General features: G+C 35.3%; 1 protein-coding gene and 1 long non-coding RNA gene across 2 annotated transcripts; both read left to right on the plus strand.

The window, feature by feature from the left end:
• Nucleotides 1-363: 363 nt before the first annotated feature.
• Nucleotides 364-20,225, plus strand: Wnt10 (Wnt oncogene analog 10). The gene is made up of 6 exons (XM_068284222.1): nucleotides 364-527; nucleotides 9,641-9,788; nucleotides 9,849-9,927; nucleotides 15,181-15,563; nucleotides 17,032-17,518; nucleotides 19,812-20,225. Exons 1-6 carry the CDS (start codon nucleotides 364-366, stop codon nucleotides 19,997-19,999), a joined length of 1,449 nt encoding a protein of 482 aa, XP_068140323.1. The 3' UTR covers nucleotides 20,000-20,225.
• LOC137572442 (uncharacterized) lies at nucleotides 8,268-8,679 on the plus strand. Its single transcript, XR_011031657.1, has 2 exons — nucleotides 8,268-8,338; nucleotides 8,400-8,679. It is a non-coding gene; the product is annotated as an uncharacterized lncRNA (long non-coding RNA).
• Nucleotides 20,226-20,399: the final 174 nt, after the last annotated feature.

Genomic DNA, 20,399 nt, shown 5'->3' on the forward strand with positions numbered 1-20,399 from the left:
GGGTGAAAGAAAAGTGAACAGTTTGAGTTTTGTAAAAGAAATTAAATCCAAATGAATTAAAATGACATAATTAAAATTAGTGAAAGCAATTAGCAAAAATCAAGCTCTTTATCAATGAGCTCAACAAAATGTTTCCTGATGCCTGGCCTCAGCAAACGATTTCATCATCATCTTCATCATCATTATCTTCAACAACATCACCAACAGCAGCAGCAACAGCAGCAACAGCAGCAACAGCAACAACATCGACTCCAGCAACAAGCGCATTAAATCAAAGTGATAAATTGTTTAATAAAAATGTTTTACAATTAAAAATTTACCTACAATTGTATGAAAATTTATGCAAAACAAGCCTTGATCATCATGATGATGTTGATGATGTCGGTGGGACAAGCAAAGAGCCACCAGCAACCAACAGGAAGAAGTCACCACAGCAGCAGCAACAGCAACAGCAGCAACGGCAACGGCAACTTGGTGGGCAATTTGCATTTAATTGTTGTGATTATCTTGGCCTGCTGCACACGTTGGTAAGTAAAATGTATATCCACATCTTGCAGATACATTTTCCCCCATTTTACCACAATGTGTAAAATGGCCTGTCAACAAATTTACTCAACCTATGAAAGTGTATGAAAGACAAAGACAGAGACCTCATTACCTTATGTTATACTACTCGCTTCTCACCAGAGTTAATTAATTAAAACGGCAACAACAACAACAATAACAACTTTAACAACAACAGCGACAACAGATTAATCAATTGCCTGTTCCGAGACCTGAAGTTGCTGTCAGTCATAGGTGTTGGCATAATTAATATTGATTTAGCTAAAGATTATAATCAACTCTGCTTAAGTTTAGTGGTGCTAGAAGCAACCTCATCAAGTTTTAAGAAGTCTTAAGTTAACTGATCAAAATTCTTAAAACAATTTTGGCTTAGTTAAAAAAAAGAAACGAAATTCTAATAACTTTTTGAAGATTGTCAGATTTGTTTCCTTTAACATGTTTTTAAAAACAAAAGAATTCCTGGAATGTTACAAATTTTAAACATTTAATTTTTAGAGAGTTGAAAAACTCTTTCAGAAATCAAACTACCAGATTGGAGATACTTTTCACTTGAAAGAAAAGCCAATCCGTTTTAGGAAAATTGTGAATTCTGAATCCCAAAATGATAAAAGATTTGTTGACTGCAATTCGTCTTAGTAAACCTAAACTTTAACAACAATTTTAAGTTGTTGTAATATTTAAACAATTTTAAGTCGTTGACTAAATATAATTTTGAACATTCTTGATTATTATGGACTTATTGATTGTAAAACTGAATGCATACGATTCAGAGTATTTAAAAACTAGTTTACCCATTCCAACTAAGCTAATCTCATGGATGAAGAGTGTGATGTATGAAACGAGTGGCAATCTCGTTGCATTATCTTTACTATATTTCTGATTATATAAGTAAACAAACTGGCAAAGTAGCAACGCATAAAATACTCATAAATAATGTACGAAATTTTTTGTCAGCCAGTTTGAAGTTGTCACTTGAACGTGTGAATTCATGTACACTCCAGGATGCAGGTTGCTTGCATCCCCAATTAGGAGATGCTGTTGAGGGCGTGGCCGGGCTTGATGAATTCATTTGCATTTCAAACGGAAAAATTTTGTGGCACGAACAAAACGAGACGGAGCAACTCACACCTGACTGCCGCTCTCTCTCTCTCTCTCTCTCTCTGACTTCTTCTTATCCGCAGATGCAGCAGCTTCAGCCCCATTATGCGTGGCAATTATGACCTGGTAGATGCAACTACAACGAATTGCAACGTACTGCACTTCAGCTTGCAGCAATGCAGTCTCGAGTTGTTGTTGCTGCTGCTGTCAACGGAGAACAACAAAAGTATGTTGACAACCCTGTAGAGCAACTGCTGCAACAACAACAATGAGATTAACAAGCTCAACTATGTATACACGAGTAGATCTAGGTATATAGAAGGTAAGGCAACCAGTCAGGCGGCAAGGCAGAAACTTCTGCTCCAACATCGCCTGGCTAAGCACTGACTCAGTGTCTGATTGAGAGTCGCCCAGGCGCATTATAAAACTTGAGTACTGGGGACCACCCTGTCAACTCAATTGTCTAGGTGCACCCCCTATTCGCCTCTCCACAAAAATAACAGATACTACAAGAAGAGATATATACACTTTTTATGGAGAATAGATAATATTGAAATTTAGAAATGCAGTTTATTTTATTTATTTTGCTGAATAATTTAAAGAATTTGCTAAAATTGATCAACTTTTACTTTTTAAGTCCATTTGATTGTCTGTACACTGTACAAATAGAAATTTGTTTAAAATCTACCAATAAAAAAAAGTTTAAGCATATCTATTACTGAATTCAGTCAACAAGAAGAAACAGTTAAAACATGATTCAAAATTTAGAAAGAACAAAAGGAGAATGATTCACTCATCTTGGTAGACATATTACCAAAATATTTGAATTATAAAAAAACAAACTTTGACAGCGCTGAATCATTTATTCCTTTCATCAATTTCCTTTTATATGTTGGATTGCTCAATAATTTTCATCGAGTTTCTTATATGTTCTCATAATATTTATAAGAAACTTTCCCTCTCATAATATTATTTTGAAGATGTTTCATTTTTCAAATATTTTTGAATATTATACAATTTTTTTGTATAAATTGAATTTAAACCGGCTCGAGGTCAATCTTACAAAAGAAGATTATTTCAAAGGTAACACACAAAAAGGTGAGCAGGTTGTCTGTATAGCTATTTCAAGAACTACCAAATTCTTCCAAGTTGAATTTAGTTTGTTAAGGGCGAAGCTCTTACACTAATATTTCATAGCGCCTAAGGGTAATGCACAAAAGGTGGTCTTCGGTATTGTAGGCTTCGCCAGCTTTTTTCGCTTCATTTAGTTGGCAATGTAATTCCCAACTAGTTTTAGCGTTGAAGACATGGTATGGCTATTGCAATTCTGGAGTTCTTTAGCAAAGTCTGCTGATGATAGAACTTGGTAGTTCTTGAAATAGCTATACAGACAACCTGCTCACCTTTTTGTGTGTTACCTTTGAAATAATCTTCTTTTGTAAGATTGACCTCGAGCCGGTTTAAATTCAATTTAAAATTCATTAGGTCGCAATCTCTAACCAGATTTTTTTGTATATTTACGCAAAATGGGACAAAGTAGGATGTTATGGTAGCTTTATGTTATAGAGGTCCGATCCAACGAATTGTCAAACTTGATGTCAATTCAGGAATAAGAAACTTAAATTCATTTTAGTAGCTTTCAAATTATGGGATAGATGTGATCCGAGTCGCATGGCCAAAATATTAAAGGAATGGCTCGAAAATCGAAGTTTTTTGAAGATGCAGTGGCTGGCTCAAAGCCCAGATCAAAATCCGATCGAAAATCATGGGCTCTGCTAAAGAAGCAACTGTCGCGCGACGAAAATCCGCCCAGGACAATGAGCGAGCCTTGGAGTCGAGTCCAAGCGGAATGGAGCACTCTATCGCACGGATTGATGGAAAAATTGGTGAGGAGTATGCCCAGGAGCAATAATAGCGTGATTAAAGGCAAAGGCCTTTGGTATTAAAAAAATTCGTTAATCTATAAGTTTTATAAGTTATACGAGCAAAAGTGGATACGTGCTCACATTTCAGTTTTTTCTGGACTATTTGAGCTAAAGAGGGGATATTAAAAAAAAGATTTTATTTTTCGTTTTATATATTATTAATTGATTTTTTTTAAAAATTTGTATTCGATTAAGGCATTTTCCTGGGTTTTAGAGCCACTCAAAGTCACAGTATCGAAATGTGTATCCGCATGTGCTCGCCACTCTATATAGCTAAGTCGACTTGGCTTCATGTGCCGATCAAGTTTATAATATACTTTATGGTCTCCGAAACGTTTTTTCTCTGTGTTACGAACAACTGATTGATTTGATAATGAAAATATTCATTAAAATTTCTATTTGAAAGAAAATGTAAATAAATTTCAAGCCATTTACAAAACATTTTGTATAATTGTTCAAATTTATTTGGTTTTTTAAATTATAAAACTAAACTAAAACGCTTTAAGATGGGAGTTTCCTATTAAAGGTCGGTCTTTTCCCAATTGAACTTTAAGTTTTGAGAGGAAGAGAAGTTTAGAAGACGTTCAAAAGAAAGTATATAGTGGGGATGATCGGTGGATATTCGGTGGACAAAAGTAACCCAGATATTATAAGGAATTTGAACTATTTTTTAAGTGTAAAATGTAAGAGTGAAAAATATTTATTTAGAATGGTTTTAATGGATTTGTCCTCCTAACTAGTAAATACATGTAGGATTGTGTGAGAACCCCTAATGGTATCAGAATGCCGATAACGAATGGTTTGATAGATATCAATAGGTTGACAATCGAAGAAAAAAGAGACGAGGAGGTTGCGTTGGTCTCGTGAAATTAAAAAGTGTTCAATAAGACGATTATTTTCTAAAATAACTAAAAGTGAATTCGTGTCAAGTTTATTTTATTTTGGTACAGAGGACTCAGACCTTAAATACATACATATAAGCAGACATAGCTAAAGTCCAGGTAGCTAGTTTTAGAGTTAACTGTAATATTTCATTACCGATCAACTATAATATAAATAAATACCTAGGGCCTTGTTTAATAAATTTCTCCAAAATCTCAAAGGTTTTTGTATGCCAACTTTAAAATAGTCGAAATTAAATATCCCATCTCATTACATCTCCCCTTATATTGCTCAACCATTAGTCCAATGTCCTGCCAATATATAAAAATACTAGATATTAGGTTATTAAGAATCAATGTATTCTTTTTTCCTATACATTTCCGGCATTGCATCTTCCTTATACTTTCCCTTCCTTTCCTTCCATCTATAGCTAGAAACATCCTTGTCTATATTATTAAGATTGAAATGGATTCAAAGAATTAAATTCAATCATTAAATGAGTCTTCTACTTCTAAAGGACCTTTCCTCTTAATATTTTTTAAATTTGTATGACAAACGGAGAAGCAAATTGCCATTTGGCATTGAAATTTCTCAATCATAAGTAAAATCAACATACCGAAATTGGTTGTCTAGTGTAATTTGTTTATATTTAATTACTGACGAAAAAATTTGCTTAGCTAAGCTTGAAAATTGAAACATTTTTTCTCCCAATGAGTCAAAAGTCACCCTGGTTAAATCGGTTTAGATCAAAAGCATTCCTAGCTGTTGCTCTGTGAACGGACTCTCGGTCGGAGGAATGTCTTCAGCCTAACCGAAAAGTTATCTACCCTGGAACTGAAATGTTTGCCAATCTACCTCTACCTCTATCTCCTCCCCACCACTAAACCCCCTTTCACCCACATTGGGGCTCTGTGTGGGAAACATTGTTTTGGTGTAGCTTTAAGGTCTAGCAGGCGATTCAGATTTCTGTTGTAGTTGCGTTTCAAACTCAACTTGAAAAGGGGAAAAAAAATCCTTGATTTATGCCTGGGCTACCGTTTGACAGGCCAAAAATCTAAAACGAAAAAGGAGTAAATTTAAAATTTTTGTTTGTTCTTAATTTTTGATTTTTCGATTTTTTACCGCGGCGCCTATTAAAAACAAGAAACCACACAAAACATTTGTTTTATGGCATTTCAATGGAACTCCTGCAAACCGTGAGAATTTCGAAATAAAAAAAATTATGAAAATCAAAAGCAAAATCTGTCTGTCTCTTTGTCTTCTTTTAATCTTGAAACGCTCTGATAAGAGAAGGGCGAAGAGAGCTGAACAAGGTTTAGCAACGAGATCGATAAATTTTATAAGCAAATCAATTGCATCGCGTGAAATACGCAGACAGCCAATACATACATATATGTGTATATATATATGTATATATTGGGATACCGATCGGTGGTTTGGCTTATATCGGGGGGAATGACTCAGCCTCATTTGCTGCGGCGGCGGCGGCGGCGTCGGCTTCTTCTTCCTTCACTTTGTTGCTTATCAGTTTTAGAGTTTCCTTCTTCTTCTGCGTCTCTGAGTTGGCTGATTTTTTTTCTCTTTCTGTTTCAGATTTTTTTTCCTTTTCTTCTTCTTTTTTTATTGAAATGGCCAACTAAAAGCCTCCCCATATGCTTTATAAAGCTGTTAACAAAATGTGCATCAGTTTAAATTCCCTTATCTGGTCATGATGTCTGCTCTGTTCCTGGACTGTTGGCTGGTTCTCTTTAGATTGCATATTCTTCTCCCATTCATTCACTTCACTCGTATCGGTCGTATCTTCTGGTCAAAATGTCAGCCAATTAAAATGCATTTTGCCACAAGACGAAGAACTGAAAATGTTGTTGATTTTCACTTAATGTCCGATATCGGGATATGTATGCATTGTAAAGTAGAAGCTGTCGTAAGGTTTGGGATGATTAGCAAAATGTTCAAGTCTAACGAGTTACAAATTGTTTTTAATGATCACAATTGACACAAGAATATTCATAAATACATATATCTCAGGGTCTAGTATCTTTCTATAAAGATGGGAAAGTTTCAGAGCTATTGGATTTAAGTGTGTTGAAAGAGTTGAAAGAAATTCTTCGTTCCATATTTTTCGATATATCCAATGGGACAATCTTGTCTGAAGGGCCGTGATCTAAAAGTCCTTATACCGTAGTCTTTCGAAAAAGCATAAAATGGCGATAAAAACTTTATCAACAGTTTTAACTCATCACATTATCATGAGTTAACCTAGAATTACAATTCTTTTACCATTGATTCTGTAACTATTTGACTCTCCTTTTCAAAAGTTTTAAGTCATTTTGTCACTCAGAAGAGAAATGGTAACCCAAATGGCAAAGATACGCAAATGTTAAAGTTTTGTCTTGCCTATAAGAAGGACATCTAAGAATAAACAAAAGAAAACTCAAACTCAACTATAAATGTTGGTCCAAATATGATTAAAAAAAACTTCTTTATCAAGGTCAGGTCATGCTTTACCCCATATCGAAGAGTTTTCATTTGCAGTACCTTCAAATACTATTATTACTTTTACAATTTTTCTTCAATAAAAAACAAAGAATTTAGTCATACTGTAGTAAATCAGTTTTATGTATCGATTTCCTCTTTGTGGAATATGTTAGACACTTGAGATTCCGAATTTTTTCTTTTTTCCGCAAAACTGAATGAAAAAGTAAATAAAAGACTTTAGAATGACTTTAATACTTGTCCCTCAGGGAAAGAAGTATATGTGCATTGCACTTTGAACTTTGTAGTATAATTGCATTGATTAAAAAATATGATTTTTTTATTTTATTTATCTGCAAGAAACTTAAAATATTTCACTAACAAAGTTCATTTCATATGAAAAATGTATATGTGCAAAATGAAAAAGGCAAATAAAAATTAAATAATTTGTTGTCTAATCCAATAAAATTTGTTGATTAATAGTTAATCCGTTATTCCTTTTTAACAAGCATTCGATTTATTTGACTTTCCATTGAATTTGACAAGTTTTGTAGTGTTGAAAGTTCAATTTAATCGCATTCTTCGAATAGTGCCTCCTTAAGGTCCTTAACTGTATCAAATTGGCGGTTATTCTTGTACACCTTGTAGGGCAATATTCCCCATAGATCTTCAATTGGGTTTAGGTCCGCTTAGTATGAATCGATGTGCTGTTCTGCTGGAAAATCCAGTCATCTCCAGATAGGTCTCCAACAACCTCAATGTCTAACAATTCTATATATATTTCTGCATTGGTTTTCGTGGGTATAAAAAGGGTATGAAGACTATCCTGCATAACCAAATGCTTCACAAATCATCATCAGGATCCTCCAACGTTGTCGCCCTTCTGGCATGTTTTGCATAGTTGCTATATATAATATAGACTTCGCCCTAAGTCTCTTTTTAAGAATAGCAAACAAATATACTTATATTTAAGACTTTTAATGTTTCTACTTCTTATTTGAAAATGAAATATAGAAACATTTTGGCGAATAAATATGTCAATGTCAATGATTTTTTTCATATACTTTGAAAAATCATGATGGTTTTTTTTGAGGAAGGTATTTTCGAGGTAGTAACTACAACTATCAACAAATTATGAAGTAAACAAAGGCGAAAGCAAATGTTAATCTTAATTTCGGGAAATTAAATCGATATAGAAAACGGGAACGGCCCCGTTTGGTACTTTTAATCAGTTGAATTAAATTGAAATTGCGTCGTGATTTAATTCTTATCTCATTTATTCGATGAGTGCTATGAAAATAAACAAAATCTCTCAGTAGTCATTAAAAAGCCAAACAAATAAGATGCATTGGCTTAATATGTTTTTATGCGCAATGCTTTTATTATTCTTTCCGGTGAGTTTCTGAAAACTTGTCTTGTAAATGAATTCAATTAACAGTATTTCATTTAATATAGACCCAGTTTGTTAAGGCTAAGCCTAAAAGAGTCTGGCCAAATGTAGATATGAACTGTCAGTGGGAGCAATCTGGTTGTAAGCGATTTGATTCTATTAAAAAAAATGTTTTGAAATAAATATCCGAGCAAATAAAGTTTCTTTTTTTTTTTTGGGTTGAAAATTGAAATTTGATTATCAAACGCGAATCAACCGCAGCTGTGGCAATTAAGCCCCCCAAAAATGTGTTTAACCTAACCCATTAACCTTGAGTTGCAAATATAAAACCGCGACTTAATTCCATTTCATTTTGTGAAATTACATTTTTCGGGTTGATTTTAATCAAATCGGAGAGAAACAGAAAAACAAACAAGAAACAAACGGACAGTAGCCAAAAGGCAGAATACAAAATATTTTGTGAGCTGTCATAAATCTTTGCATCATGAGTCAGAATTGAAGAGAAGTTTCCTCAAATTTTTTTTTTTCTTGACTGTAGACAAAGAAGAATTTCAATGCTATATAAACTTAAATTTGAACCCATTTAAAAGAAGCGCGCCAAGAAGAAGGTATTCAAGGTCAACTCGGGAGCGAATAGCAATGTGCGAGTGAGGGAGGGAGAGGTGGGTTGGTTGGTGTATTCCATCTGTGAGATGATCTTTACTTAAAGATACAGACAAGTTTCTGTTGTTGTTGTTGTTGTTGTTGTTGCTGTAGTTGACGTTGAACAACTTCATCGGTTGGAAGCATTGCCACATCTTTGCTTGATCGCATCGTTGATCTACAACACGCAGGGCATACACTCGGGCGTATACGTGATGGCAACGCATGGCGTCTGCAAATATGTGTATTTTCTTAATGCTCCCAAAACCCCTAACCTCCTTTCCGCCCTTTCTCGCTACAGCTACTCCAGCTCATCCTCTGACGACTGCCTTAATTGTGGCACGTAAGCTCAACTCAAATGTAGGAAACGTGCCATTTTCACACACGTCCTACAGAGATTCCCCCCCCTACACTCACACTCGCACTCGCAGCAGATCCTCATCTGAATTTCTACATCATTTGTATGCCATTCACGTAGATGCATGTCCCGTCTTAAGAGAGACAGAGATAGCTAAAAGATTGCAAGCCCCAACACTGTGTAACTAGTGACCGAGGCAGGTCCAAGAAAATTTTACAAAAGATCAGTATTATCCATCAATAGACAAGTAATGCCAATTCCAAACAGTATTGACTCATTCCATTTCTATTTAAATATCTTTTTTAGGCTCCATGGCTTACCAGACGGCCGTGCCACGTGTCGTTCTGTACCCGGTCTGACCAAAGATCAGGTCGAGCTGTGCTATAAGGCAAGTGATGTGACTGCTGCTGCATTAGAAGGTCTGGACATGGCCATACGTGAATGTCAAATACAGGTGGGTTACATTCTCAATCTAAGCCGAAGTGACATCGATATAAAAAGTTTTTCCCACCAGTTTCAATGGCATCGCTGGAACTGTTCATCGTTGAGCACAAAAAGTCGCAATCCGCATGCTTCCAATCTGCTGAAGAAAGGTAAGTAGTAAGTAGTGTAGTCTTCCATCCTCTATCACCCTCCTCCCTCTGGGCCTGTGACCGAAAAGCCATTAAGCTGACACTAAAATGTGCAGTAAGCGTGGCTCAGCTTTCACGCAAACAAAATCGCTTTATGACCCACAGCAACCGGCAACTGTCAACGAGTTTTTCCTTCCATCTTGCTCAACGGCAGCGGCCCACACGCAATATGCAAAGTCTAATTAAAAAAAAGGCACAAAAACCTCCCAAACATGGGTCGACTTCATTATACCTGGTAAGGAGTAAGAAACTGATAAGAAATTTTGACATCAAGTTAAAAATTATGATCTTATCACGTCGAAATAACCAACTCAAGTGTAGTAATACCATAGATCATTACAAAAGCTATGTTAAAACATTGTACATTGCATCGGGGTCACCAAAAATAAGGAATGCATCTCGTCGGGGTCACCAAATTAAGATGAAATGTAATTCCGTATGAAACAACAGTTCAACTTAATTTAAAATAATAAGAATAACTCTTCCACATGATTAGTGATCGGACTAAAGTTCTGTTCATGTCAAACACCAATCAAAAAATCTCATATACCCTTCTACTTGAAAGATATGGTATGGAAAAAGATAGGTACATATTTTTTTTCTATTTCTCTTTTTTTTTTTTTTTTTGCCATTTGGTCAAGCAGGCAATGTGTCCAAAGCTATTAGACAGAAAAAACCGCAGTGAAACTAAGTTTCTAATGCCTCCACAGGAGAGCTACAGAGAACGGGAGACGGAGGGACAGAGAGGGAGGGGAAAAACGTATCAAATTACACAAGTTGGCAGCCCCAGCAAGTAAGAGTGTTTGGGCAGAGAGTCAAAAGACTTTTCTGACTTGCTATACTGCCCTATAGAGTTAAAGTCTCAGTTCTCGGTTGGTTCTTTGTCACAGCCTAGTGCACACCCTATGAAACGGCGCGCTGGATCTTTGATATCTTAATCTCTGGTCCAGGCATTGTATTACCCAAAGACGGCGTGTGCCTTATGACTGAATGGAGCAGCAGGGGCAACAACAAAAACAACAACAAGAGCATTAGCTACAAAAGATTTTGCCGCATTCTAAAGCTCTTCTCAGCTGTTTGCTGAACTAACAACTACAAGTAGCGGGACACTTGGTGATCACAAGGCGCCGATACCGCTCGTATGCGGAGTATGAGAACTAACTACTGTTATGAGTCATGATGGTAATGGAGATGCCCATAGAAATGAAATGAAAGGAACTGTTTCTTGACAAGTCTCTCTCTCTCAAAGAGATAACTCTTAAAAAGTATTGCAAAATTCTATCACATAAAGGATCCTATTTTTAAGCAATTTGTGTTTGACTTGCAATCAACAATTCATTCCCTCAAGAGTTTGGAATTACTTGACCAAACTTGGCCAACAACTTCTTGCGTAGACGAATCGAATGAAGGGCATTTACCATAACTCTTTTTCGGACTTGTTCTTGTTATTTGCTTCATTAGTTAAATTATGCGTCATACAATTGCTGTAAAAATGCCAAAGACAATGGAGGGAATTGCCAATTGGCAATGTGGAATGGAAATGGAATGGGGTCCAAAATGGCGGCGGCATGCAATCCCAAGATGCAAACGATATACTCAAGAGCAAAAAAAAACAAAAAAAAAAAAAGATTTCTCACAAATTTCAATGACAACAGCCACGACGTGGAGGACAGTAGCCAAAAGTGAAGTGAACCAAAGTGAAGAGTCGACTGGAGTCGAGTAGAGTAGAGTCGAGTAGAGTAAAAAGGGAAAGGAACAGGCTTGGGAGCAACGTCTCCGGGGCGTAATTTATTTGCATTCATCGTATAAATTATATTGTAAGCAAACCACTTCATTCAATTTCAATTTAAAAAATTGTTATCTCAGTTGACGGATGCTGCCGCGACCACTGACAATGTACAGCAAAACGACAGCAAGAAGACATTTTCAAAGAGAATGAAATGAAATGAAACAGGCAAACGATACCTAAGGAAACCAACAACAAGACGACATCCATGGGAGCGTACAATGCGGATACGGACATGGACTTAAACTTGGACTTCGACATCGACATGGACATGGTCAACGACATGGTTATGGATGTGTATGTGCCTCAATTGTTCAATAATTTGAATCTAAAATTCAAATCAAAGGAAATTTTCATAAAATTCTCATAATGAAAACCATAAAAACGAATACTATCACTTTTTGAAATTTTTCTTTTTTAAACATACCATTCCACCATTCAAGTTTTCAGACTTATCTCATCGGATTCAAATTTGTTCAAACTTTCTAGAATTGAATATATAAAAAGGTCTTTAAAAAAATGGAGCCAACTCCCTCCGGGTCTAGTGCCTTTTCGAATGTTACTGAAAACTTTCAGCACTCTTTTCTTAAATACAAAATTTATCAAATCCAATAGAAGTCTTTATCGATTATTAAACATTTTTAGGGTTTCTTTATACGTGGACTTAAGTATGTATTTCTTGATATCTTGTAAGCTTTTTGTTATTATAAACTATTTATTATGTAATACGTAAAACAATTATATTTTTGTTAATTTCTCAAAAAATTTTCTAAAAAAAGGTAAATTAGAAAGTTATCAATTCTGAAAATTTGTCTTCCTTTAAGCCTCAACTTCAAACAGGTTTATAATTTGTGTAACAGCCCTTCAATATATATTAAAAATTCGTAGGAATTCAATGGGATATACAGACATATCCAAATTAAAAAGGTTTTGTTTTTGACTATATACATAAGTAAAAAAAAAACCTGGAAAACGCAAAAGCAAGGAAAGATCTAAAACTTTCATAGAATTGTCAACTTTTTATTGAGTTACTTTAAGAAATAAAACATTAAACAAGAATCGAATTAATATATCTAGTCCTAACCCACAAACTTTGATTTCTAAATTCACTTTAAGAATTATTTCCCACACTTGGAAAAAACGATTTTCAAATCGAATTGAAAGTTTTACTTAGTTTTTGCCAACTAATAATACGTGTACCCATATTTGGGAATACGCTCAAGGCTTAGAGGTTTTTTTTCAGCTGAAATTGAAATCAAAAATAATTCAATTATAGGCATTATTTGCATAGTTTATTTGCATTTTGACCATAATCTCGAATCTCCTTCATCAAGTGCAATGGAATTGGCAAAAATGGACAGGGCGGGTTAAAGTTAACATTAACAACAACAATGCTAAACCATAAATCTCCAAATGCATGCCACACCAGCAGCAACAACATCGGCAGCAGCAGCAGCAGCAACAGCAACAGCTTCCAAGTAACTCTCCAACTCTAGCGAGCAGCCTTCATCGAATATGGTAAACCCAAGCTTATGTCAGTGACATGTCTTTGGTCGCTCGCTCGATCGTCCGTGCGTCCATTAAATAAGGAAGGAAACTTTGCACACATAACGAGAGTCAATATTGACAGCCAACCCAGACTTATAAGGGCACAGAGAGTCAGAGGGATCAACGATCGTCGTTGTTGTCGTCGTCGTCGTCGACCAAGTGAAACGAAACAAATCAAGTCGCCCCGAGGCCCAATGACTGACAATCGTACGGCGCATGGGACAGGTCAACTATTTTGCATACACATGTCCGTACACTTGAAAACCAGGGAACACTATATGGAATTTTAGAAATAGAGTAAAGATCGATGTGTGTATGGACTTGTATTTGTATTTGAAGTCATGGCTCAGATAGCTCTAGTTTTTTTTTTTATTTCTGAATTAGTTTATTTTCTTCAAGTGTATTTACTATAACTTATGTGTACCTCATCGATCGACGATCAGTGGAATCGTTGTTGTTATTGCGGCTACTTCGCCATGGATTATTGTCAATCAAGTGGGGGGTAGTAAAAGGATTACTCTCATGTATGTACACACATACATACGTAGAGATTGTTGAAGATCGTCGACGATCGACCTTTATCTTTTTGGGGACCATTGCATGTGACAACAAGCGAACGACGTATGTCGCAAACAATTACTTGAGATTGCAACACACACACACACAGCCATGCAGGAGAGAGACAGCGATCATCGTATGTACATACATTCGACGAACAAACGAATGAGTCTCTGATCGCCAATTTATGCAGGAGACTGCTACTAAGAGAAAGAGAGGAAGGGTGAGCCGGTCAGTGGGAGATTTTAGCAGGGGAAAGAAGGATTGCAGAGAATGGCATTGATGTGATTTGGATTTGGATTTGGCTTGCAAAACAAAGCGTGCATAAATCAAGTTGGCAATCCCGCTTGATCGCTACGATCAACGGCGATCAACAACGACAACGACAACGACGACGACTGTGATCAGCAGACACAGAGGCTTGCTTGCTGTGAGGGGGTGAGGAGGTGGACGGGCGGTAGGCAATTGGGTTCATATTGGGTTTGGCTACTACTACTACTTGCAACTTGCGACTCTTGATGCCTTGTGATTGATGGCGTCTTAATCGTCAATCAAATGCATTGCACTTCCACCTCTTTGGATGCAGTTTTGTGATCGATTCATCGCCAACACGATTGTACGACAACTTGTCACAATCCATTGACATTTGCATTCGTGCGTGAGTGAATGAGTGAGTAAGTGAGTGGAGTAGTGGAGTGACATAGGAAAGGGACTTTACTTGTTCTTGGATTCGACTGGACTTGAACTTGCTCTTGGAGTTGGACTTGGACTTGGCTGACTGATTGTTTGACAGCTTGATGCTTGAAAGAGCTGAAGAGTCAGAGACAGACACACATTGACAGATGTACTACCGTCCCCTGCATTCTGACAATTTGCATGTCAATTGTCTGACAAATGTTGCCAACTTTGGTCTCAACTCTCAATGACATTTCGCTGTCGTTTGATCGACGATTAATGTCAAAATTTGACAGCCATTTGACAGATGTATATATTCGTATGGATACCAAAATGGTAATGATCAGTTTTCAGTTTTTTTTTTTTTTTTTTTTGATTGATTCAAAGTTCTTCTTCCATCGGGTGGGTAACATTTATGTACATACATATGTAAGTTGGGGGCTTTTTGAGTTTTTGCATCATTAAATTTGTTGCTCACATTTATGGGCAAGTCAAAGTCAGCGGCATTTTGCTCAATTCCCTCGATGACAACCAACAAGCAGGCGTTAAAAATAACACCGCATAAATTTCTATACACACATTCGGTTCCCCCGGGAGCCAGTAAGAGTTAAACCAGAGTTCTTCTCATTCCGAATTCTTTGTTCCAGGCTATAGAGAGAGCGCCTTTGCCTTTGCCATTTCGGCAGCTGGGGTGGCCCACAGCGTGGCCCGCGCCTGCAGTCAAGGCCGTTTGATGTCTTGCGGCTGTGATCCGACCATCAATCGAAAAACTTTGAATAAGAATCTACGCCAATCGTTGGACAAGGAGAAGAAGCTCTTCTTGCAATATCTCGAAACAAATCAGATTTTAACCCCAGAAGAGGAAAAGAAGTACGAACGTTCAAAAATCGCCAGCCGCTGGAAATGGGGCGGTTGCTCGCATAACATGGATTTCGGAGTGGAGTATTCAAAATTGTTTCTAGATTGTCGGGAGAAGGCTGGTGATATACAATCGAAAATCAATCTACACAATAATCATGCCGGTAGAATGGTAAGTTATCTTATCCCAAGAACAATTAAACAAAAGTTAAACGATTTTAAGATAAAACTCACTTAAATATGATGCAGAACTAGTTATTATTCTATTATTTAAATTTATAAGTAACTTTATTAACCTGCTGCTCTTAAATACTGATCTTACATTAAATGAATTTAACTAGACAAATGAAATAGCATTAGAAGTACTTTAAAATTCTATGAATTCAAATATTTTATGACAGATTTTACCAACTTGACATAGAAATAATGAAAGCAATCAAAGACAAATTTAGTTAAGCATAGAAACTTAAGTCAATTTAGGACAATAATAACATAGGACATTTCAAATGAATTGAATGAGGATAACAAAATTCGATTCGACAAAACTAAAACATTAAAATTTTTGGTTAAGGAAATTTATAAACTTTAAATGCCATTAAGCTATCTATTCACTTTCCCATAGGATGTATCGAATGCAATCTCTTTGATTGCTACTTGAGATTCCATTGTAGTTTAGAAATTTATTAGTCAGGCCTGTTCTCGATGTTGATTCAGAACGATTATGGAGTAATTGGATAAGAGACTTGTTGGGATCTTCAATTCGCTGCCTATTTTTAGATTTTTAGTTCGAACTCCGAAATATTCAATATATGTATGAGCTACATTTGCCATAAGTCAATAAATTCCATCTTTTAATTACATTTTCTTAGCAAATCAAAATCATTGGAAAGCTCGGTAATCCTTTAAGTTGGCATTGAAACAAAACTTTTCCAATTTTAGATTTGAGAACAAAATCGTAGACCTTACAGAATTGCCATTGATCTACGTTTAAAAACGGCTCGAAAACACAAAAATTCCTGAATATTGATGAAAAAAGGTCTAAATTGAAGTTAATATTTTGTCAAACTTGAAATGTTTGGGTAATGAATGTTTGAATAATATCAATATCATTATACTCAGAGAGAGAGAGAGAGAGAGACGATTTCTTTTAGTTTGGCAAAGTGTCCTTTGACCATTTTTTGGATGAAATCTTTTTTCCCGAATTTTCCCGAAATTATATAAATATATATACTTGACTTAACAATTCATTAATTCAAATTTATTCATCCAAAATACGTACTTCTAATATAAGTTTTGGTAAGTACATACATAGAAATTTGAATTTAAAAACACTAAAAACATATCAAAAATCTTGATGATCTTCATCTTGATGATGAATACATAATAATTTAGAATATTATAGATGACTGTTGAGTTTAAGGATAATTTAGAATAAGTTTTACGATTGTTAAAAACAACAAGAAATGCGGAAGAATGAAATCAGTAAAAAATTTCTTACTTATTCATTTAATAGTAAGCTAAAAACTCATTCATTTCAATTTATTTTGAGTGATTTGATGCAAATGTCTCATATACAAGATAATTAATATAAAAGTAATTAAGATTAAGTTGGTTTAATTCTTATTCCATCCTCCCCGCAGGCCGTTTCAAATAACATGGAGTTCCGTTGTAAGTGCCATGGAATGTCCGGCAGTTGCCAGTTGAAAACCTGCTGGAAATCTGCACCAGATTTTCATGTAGTGGGCAAAGTAATCAAGCATCAATTTCGCAAAGCCATACTGGTGGATCAATCCAATCTGGGCAATGGTGAACCAGTTGTGGTCCTCAAACGCACTCGAAATAAGAAGTCCAATGGCGATGCCGGAGATGTGGTTGATGCATCTGGTAGTATCCTTGAATTAGGCGGTGGCCATCACGATACGCATCGACGACACGAGGAATTGGGTGTAGAACGCGATAGCACTGGCGGAGGCAGAAACAATGATGGAGGTGGCCTTGGCGGAGGCTCACGTCAATCGAACAGTGATAAGAACGCGGCACGCATGGCCCGCAAACTGGAGACTTCATTGTTCTACTATCAACGTTCCCCAAACTTTTGTGAACGCGATTTGGGCGCTGATATACAGGGTAAGTTTTTGTCCATATCGAATTCACAAACACAAATTCGAAACTAGACACAAAAATGCATCCAACTAATTAAAAATGATTTATGATTGAGAGATAAATTTGATTTGCCACGAATAAATAAATCACAAATGCAAATTAACAGCAGTCAAATAAAAAAGCAAAAAGCTACCAAACATGCCACATAACTCAAAAAACAAAAAATCAAGAAAAAAAAAAGCGCATGCGCACACGGCACGTCCAAATAAACCGACAACAACTACAACCATGGCAAAGACGACGACAACAACAACAACAACAGCATCATCTAACTGCCACTTGCAATTTTCTTTAGCCATTTTGTTGCTGACACATTTGCAAATTATCACACACACAAAACAAAAAAATATAAAAACATATATAAGCTACTACACAGCTTGGCCACAGTTTAAAGTGTTAATTACGAAGCAAATTTATAATTAATCGTGCGATTGAGTCTCCGACACTCAGAGACTCAGTCTGGTAAGACCCAACCCACCTCCGTCAACACTTTGCGTTAGTGGCTTGATTCATGTTCGTTCCCCTGGCGAGTATCTAGGTAGAAATGATGGCAATTAACGTGGGCAATTATGATACTTTGTTTATGATTTAGCTTAATTGTTTATTTATGGTTATTTAATAGACTTGACTAAGTGAAGTGCTACGACTACTACACGTCAATTCATTTGAGATTAATTATTAACTCCTTGTTAATAATTTCCTTATGGACTATATGCCGACTCGAAGTGAACTCAAGTTTACAACGCTTACTCTGATCACATTTTATGGTAAAAAATTGAAAATATTAAAAAGACAAATTGGGAAAGCTACAAAAATCATATCTAATTTGTCAAGACTCTTGGAAAAACAACCTTTTAATAGGATGTGTTTGCTGTAAATGAAGAAGTGAAAGTGGAAAGAAGTTCCAAACCCAAAGTAAAGTATCTTCTTCCTGAACGGGTTCGAGTTTTCTTAGTGGCTTTTGTTTAACGTTGTTCTGTTAATAAAAAAAAAGGAAACAGTCAAGCTTAAACTCTTAATATTTTAACAATGATATTCTCTTAGAAGTTTAAAAAATCCTTTGATTGTTTATCAATAGTAACAAGGTTTCATTGGGAGTAACTATCTAGGCTTTAGAAATCTGTTAAATAGAATAAGGCATACAAATGTCATGTTTAATAAAAACGTTTTTTGAAAAATTCGAGCGAAAGAAGTAAAGCTCAATAATCACACTTTTTAGTTTCTAGGTTAAAATTAGAGAATATTTTGTTATTAAATGGGATATTCTGCCATTGGAAAGTTAATTTGGAAAAAAAAACCCTTTTAGAAGAAACACTGCTTGCTCGAAATGTACTGAAATAATTTGCTTATTGAATGGAATGAATAAATAATAATTATTTAGAATTAATAATTATAAATTCTTTATTAACCATTCTCGTATTGTTCATACAATTATATTTTTAAGCAATGAGGATTGGTATAAGGGACGTATACGTAATTATTATATTCTACACATTATTTAGAAAAATAATCGTTCAAATATCAATCTCAGAATTAACTTGGATTTTTGGTTTTTATTTTTTCTTTCTTTTTCCGACTGTCAAAGTGTCATACCATCAATCAAATACTTTTGATTCATTTGGACACAGTCGTTTGTCAAATCCTATTACCAAATACTTAAAGAATCTTTACTTAATATTGATTGGCCAAAAGCTCATACCAAAATCGGATTCTGTAAAGAATTCCAAGCCACAAAAGATGAAGTTTCTAAGATTTTTAAGATTTTTCGAATATATTTTGAAAGTTTTCTTCAGAAAACCGTCGATTAGCCTGTCTTTGAGTTATGAAATGCAAATGTTGTCGTCCTTTATGATATTTAGAGAAATATTTTACAGAAATCTTAAATTTAAAGATAAATTATATAAATATTTCAATTAAATCTGTAAAGTTTTATAGGATCCATAATAGTTTTTAGGTGAATTGTCACTAACGAAACAAATTCTCACAAGTTTTGATTTCAATCGAAGCATGAGGGAAGCAGTGCAATAAAGCAGTTCACAAAGCAGTGAAAGGCAGTTAAATCGACGCTCAAAACCGTAAAGCTTGTTATTCTTCAAAACTGAAAACTGTAGCCAAATGATTGAATAACTAATAAGTTCAGTTTGAGCAATTAAATCTTAAGTTTATTAAAAACCGTTATAAACTTTTAAATAAATTTAACCCTTAATCGATACTCATCTTATATACATTTAACACTGACATTGACAATTATTTGCAGGCACTGTGGGACGCAAATGCAATCGTAATACCACAACCAGTGATGGTTGCGCCTCCCTCTGCTGTGGGCGTGGTCATAATCAAATCAAAGAACGACGAGCGGAACGTTGTCGTTGTAAATTTCAATGGTGCTGTAATGTCGAATGCGAGGAATGCCACGTCGAGGAATGGATTAGCGTGTGCAATTGAAGGATACCTTTCATCGATGCCAATGCCAGAAAATCGAAATAAGAAAAACAAAACAAAACAAACAAGAAAACAGAGTATAAACGAAAGACTTTTCTTCCACATAAAAATAATTTTCATTAAAGAGTAAAATAACAAACAAAAGAAAAGAAAAATCAGTATTAAAACGTAAATTAAAATAATTCTAGTTCCATGTAAATGCTTAGTTTTATTTGCGTTTTTGAATTATACACACCACACATCACACACACCACCACCAACAACAACAACAACAACACAACAATATATTGTAAATACAAATAATAAGATATTATATACACATTACTATTGATTATATATACATTAGTCTGTCCAATCAGCTGATTTTCATTTCTCTGGTTCTCCTTTCACTCGTCGATGGCAA

This window comes from Drosophila tropicalis, unplaced genomic scaffold (assembly GCF_018151085.1).
Source record: "Drosophila tropicalis isolate 14030-0801.00 unplaced genomic scaffold, ASM1815108v1 contig_302, whole genome shotgun sequence".
NCBI classification, from domain to species: domain Eukaryota; kingdom Metazoa; phylum Arthropoda; class Insecta; order Diptera; family Drosophilidae; genus Drosophila; species Drosophila tropicalis.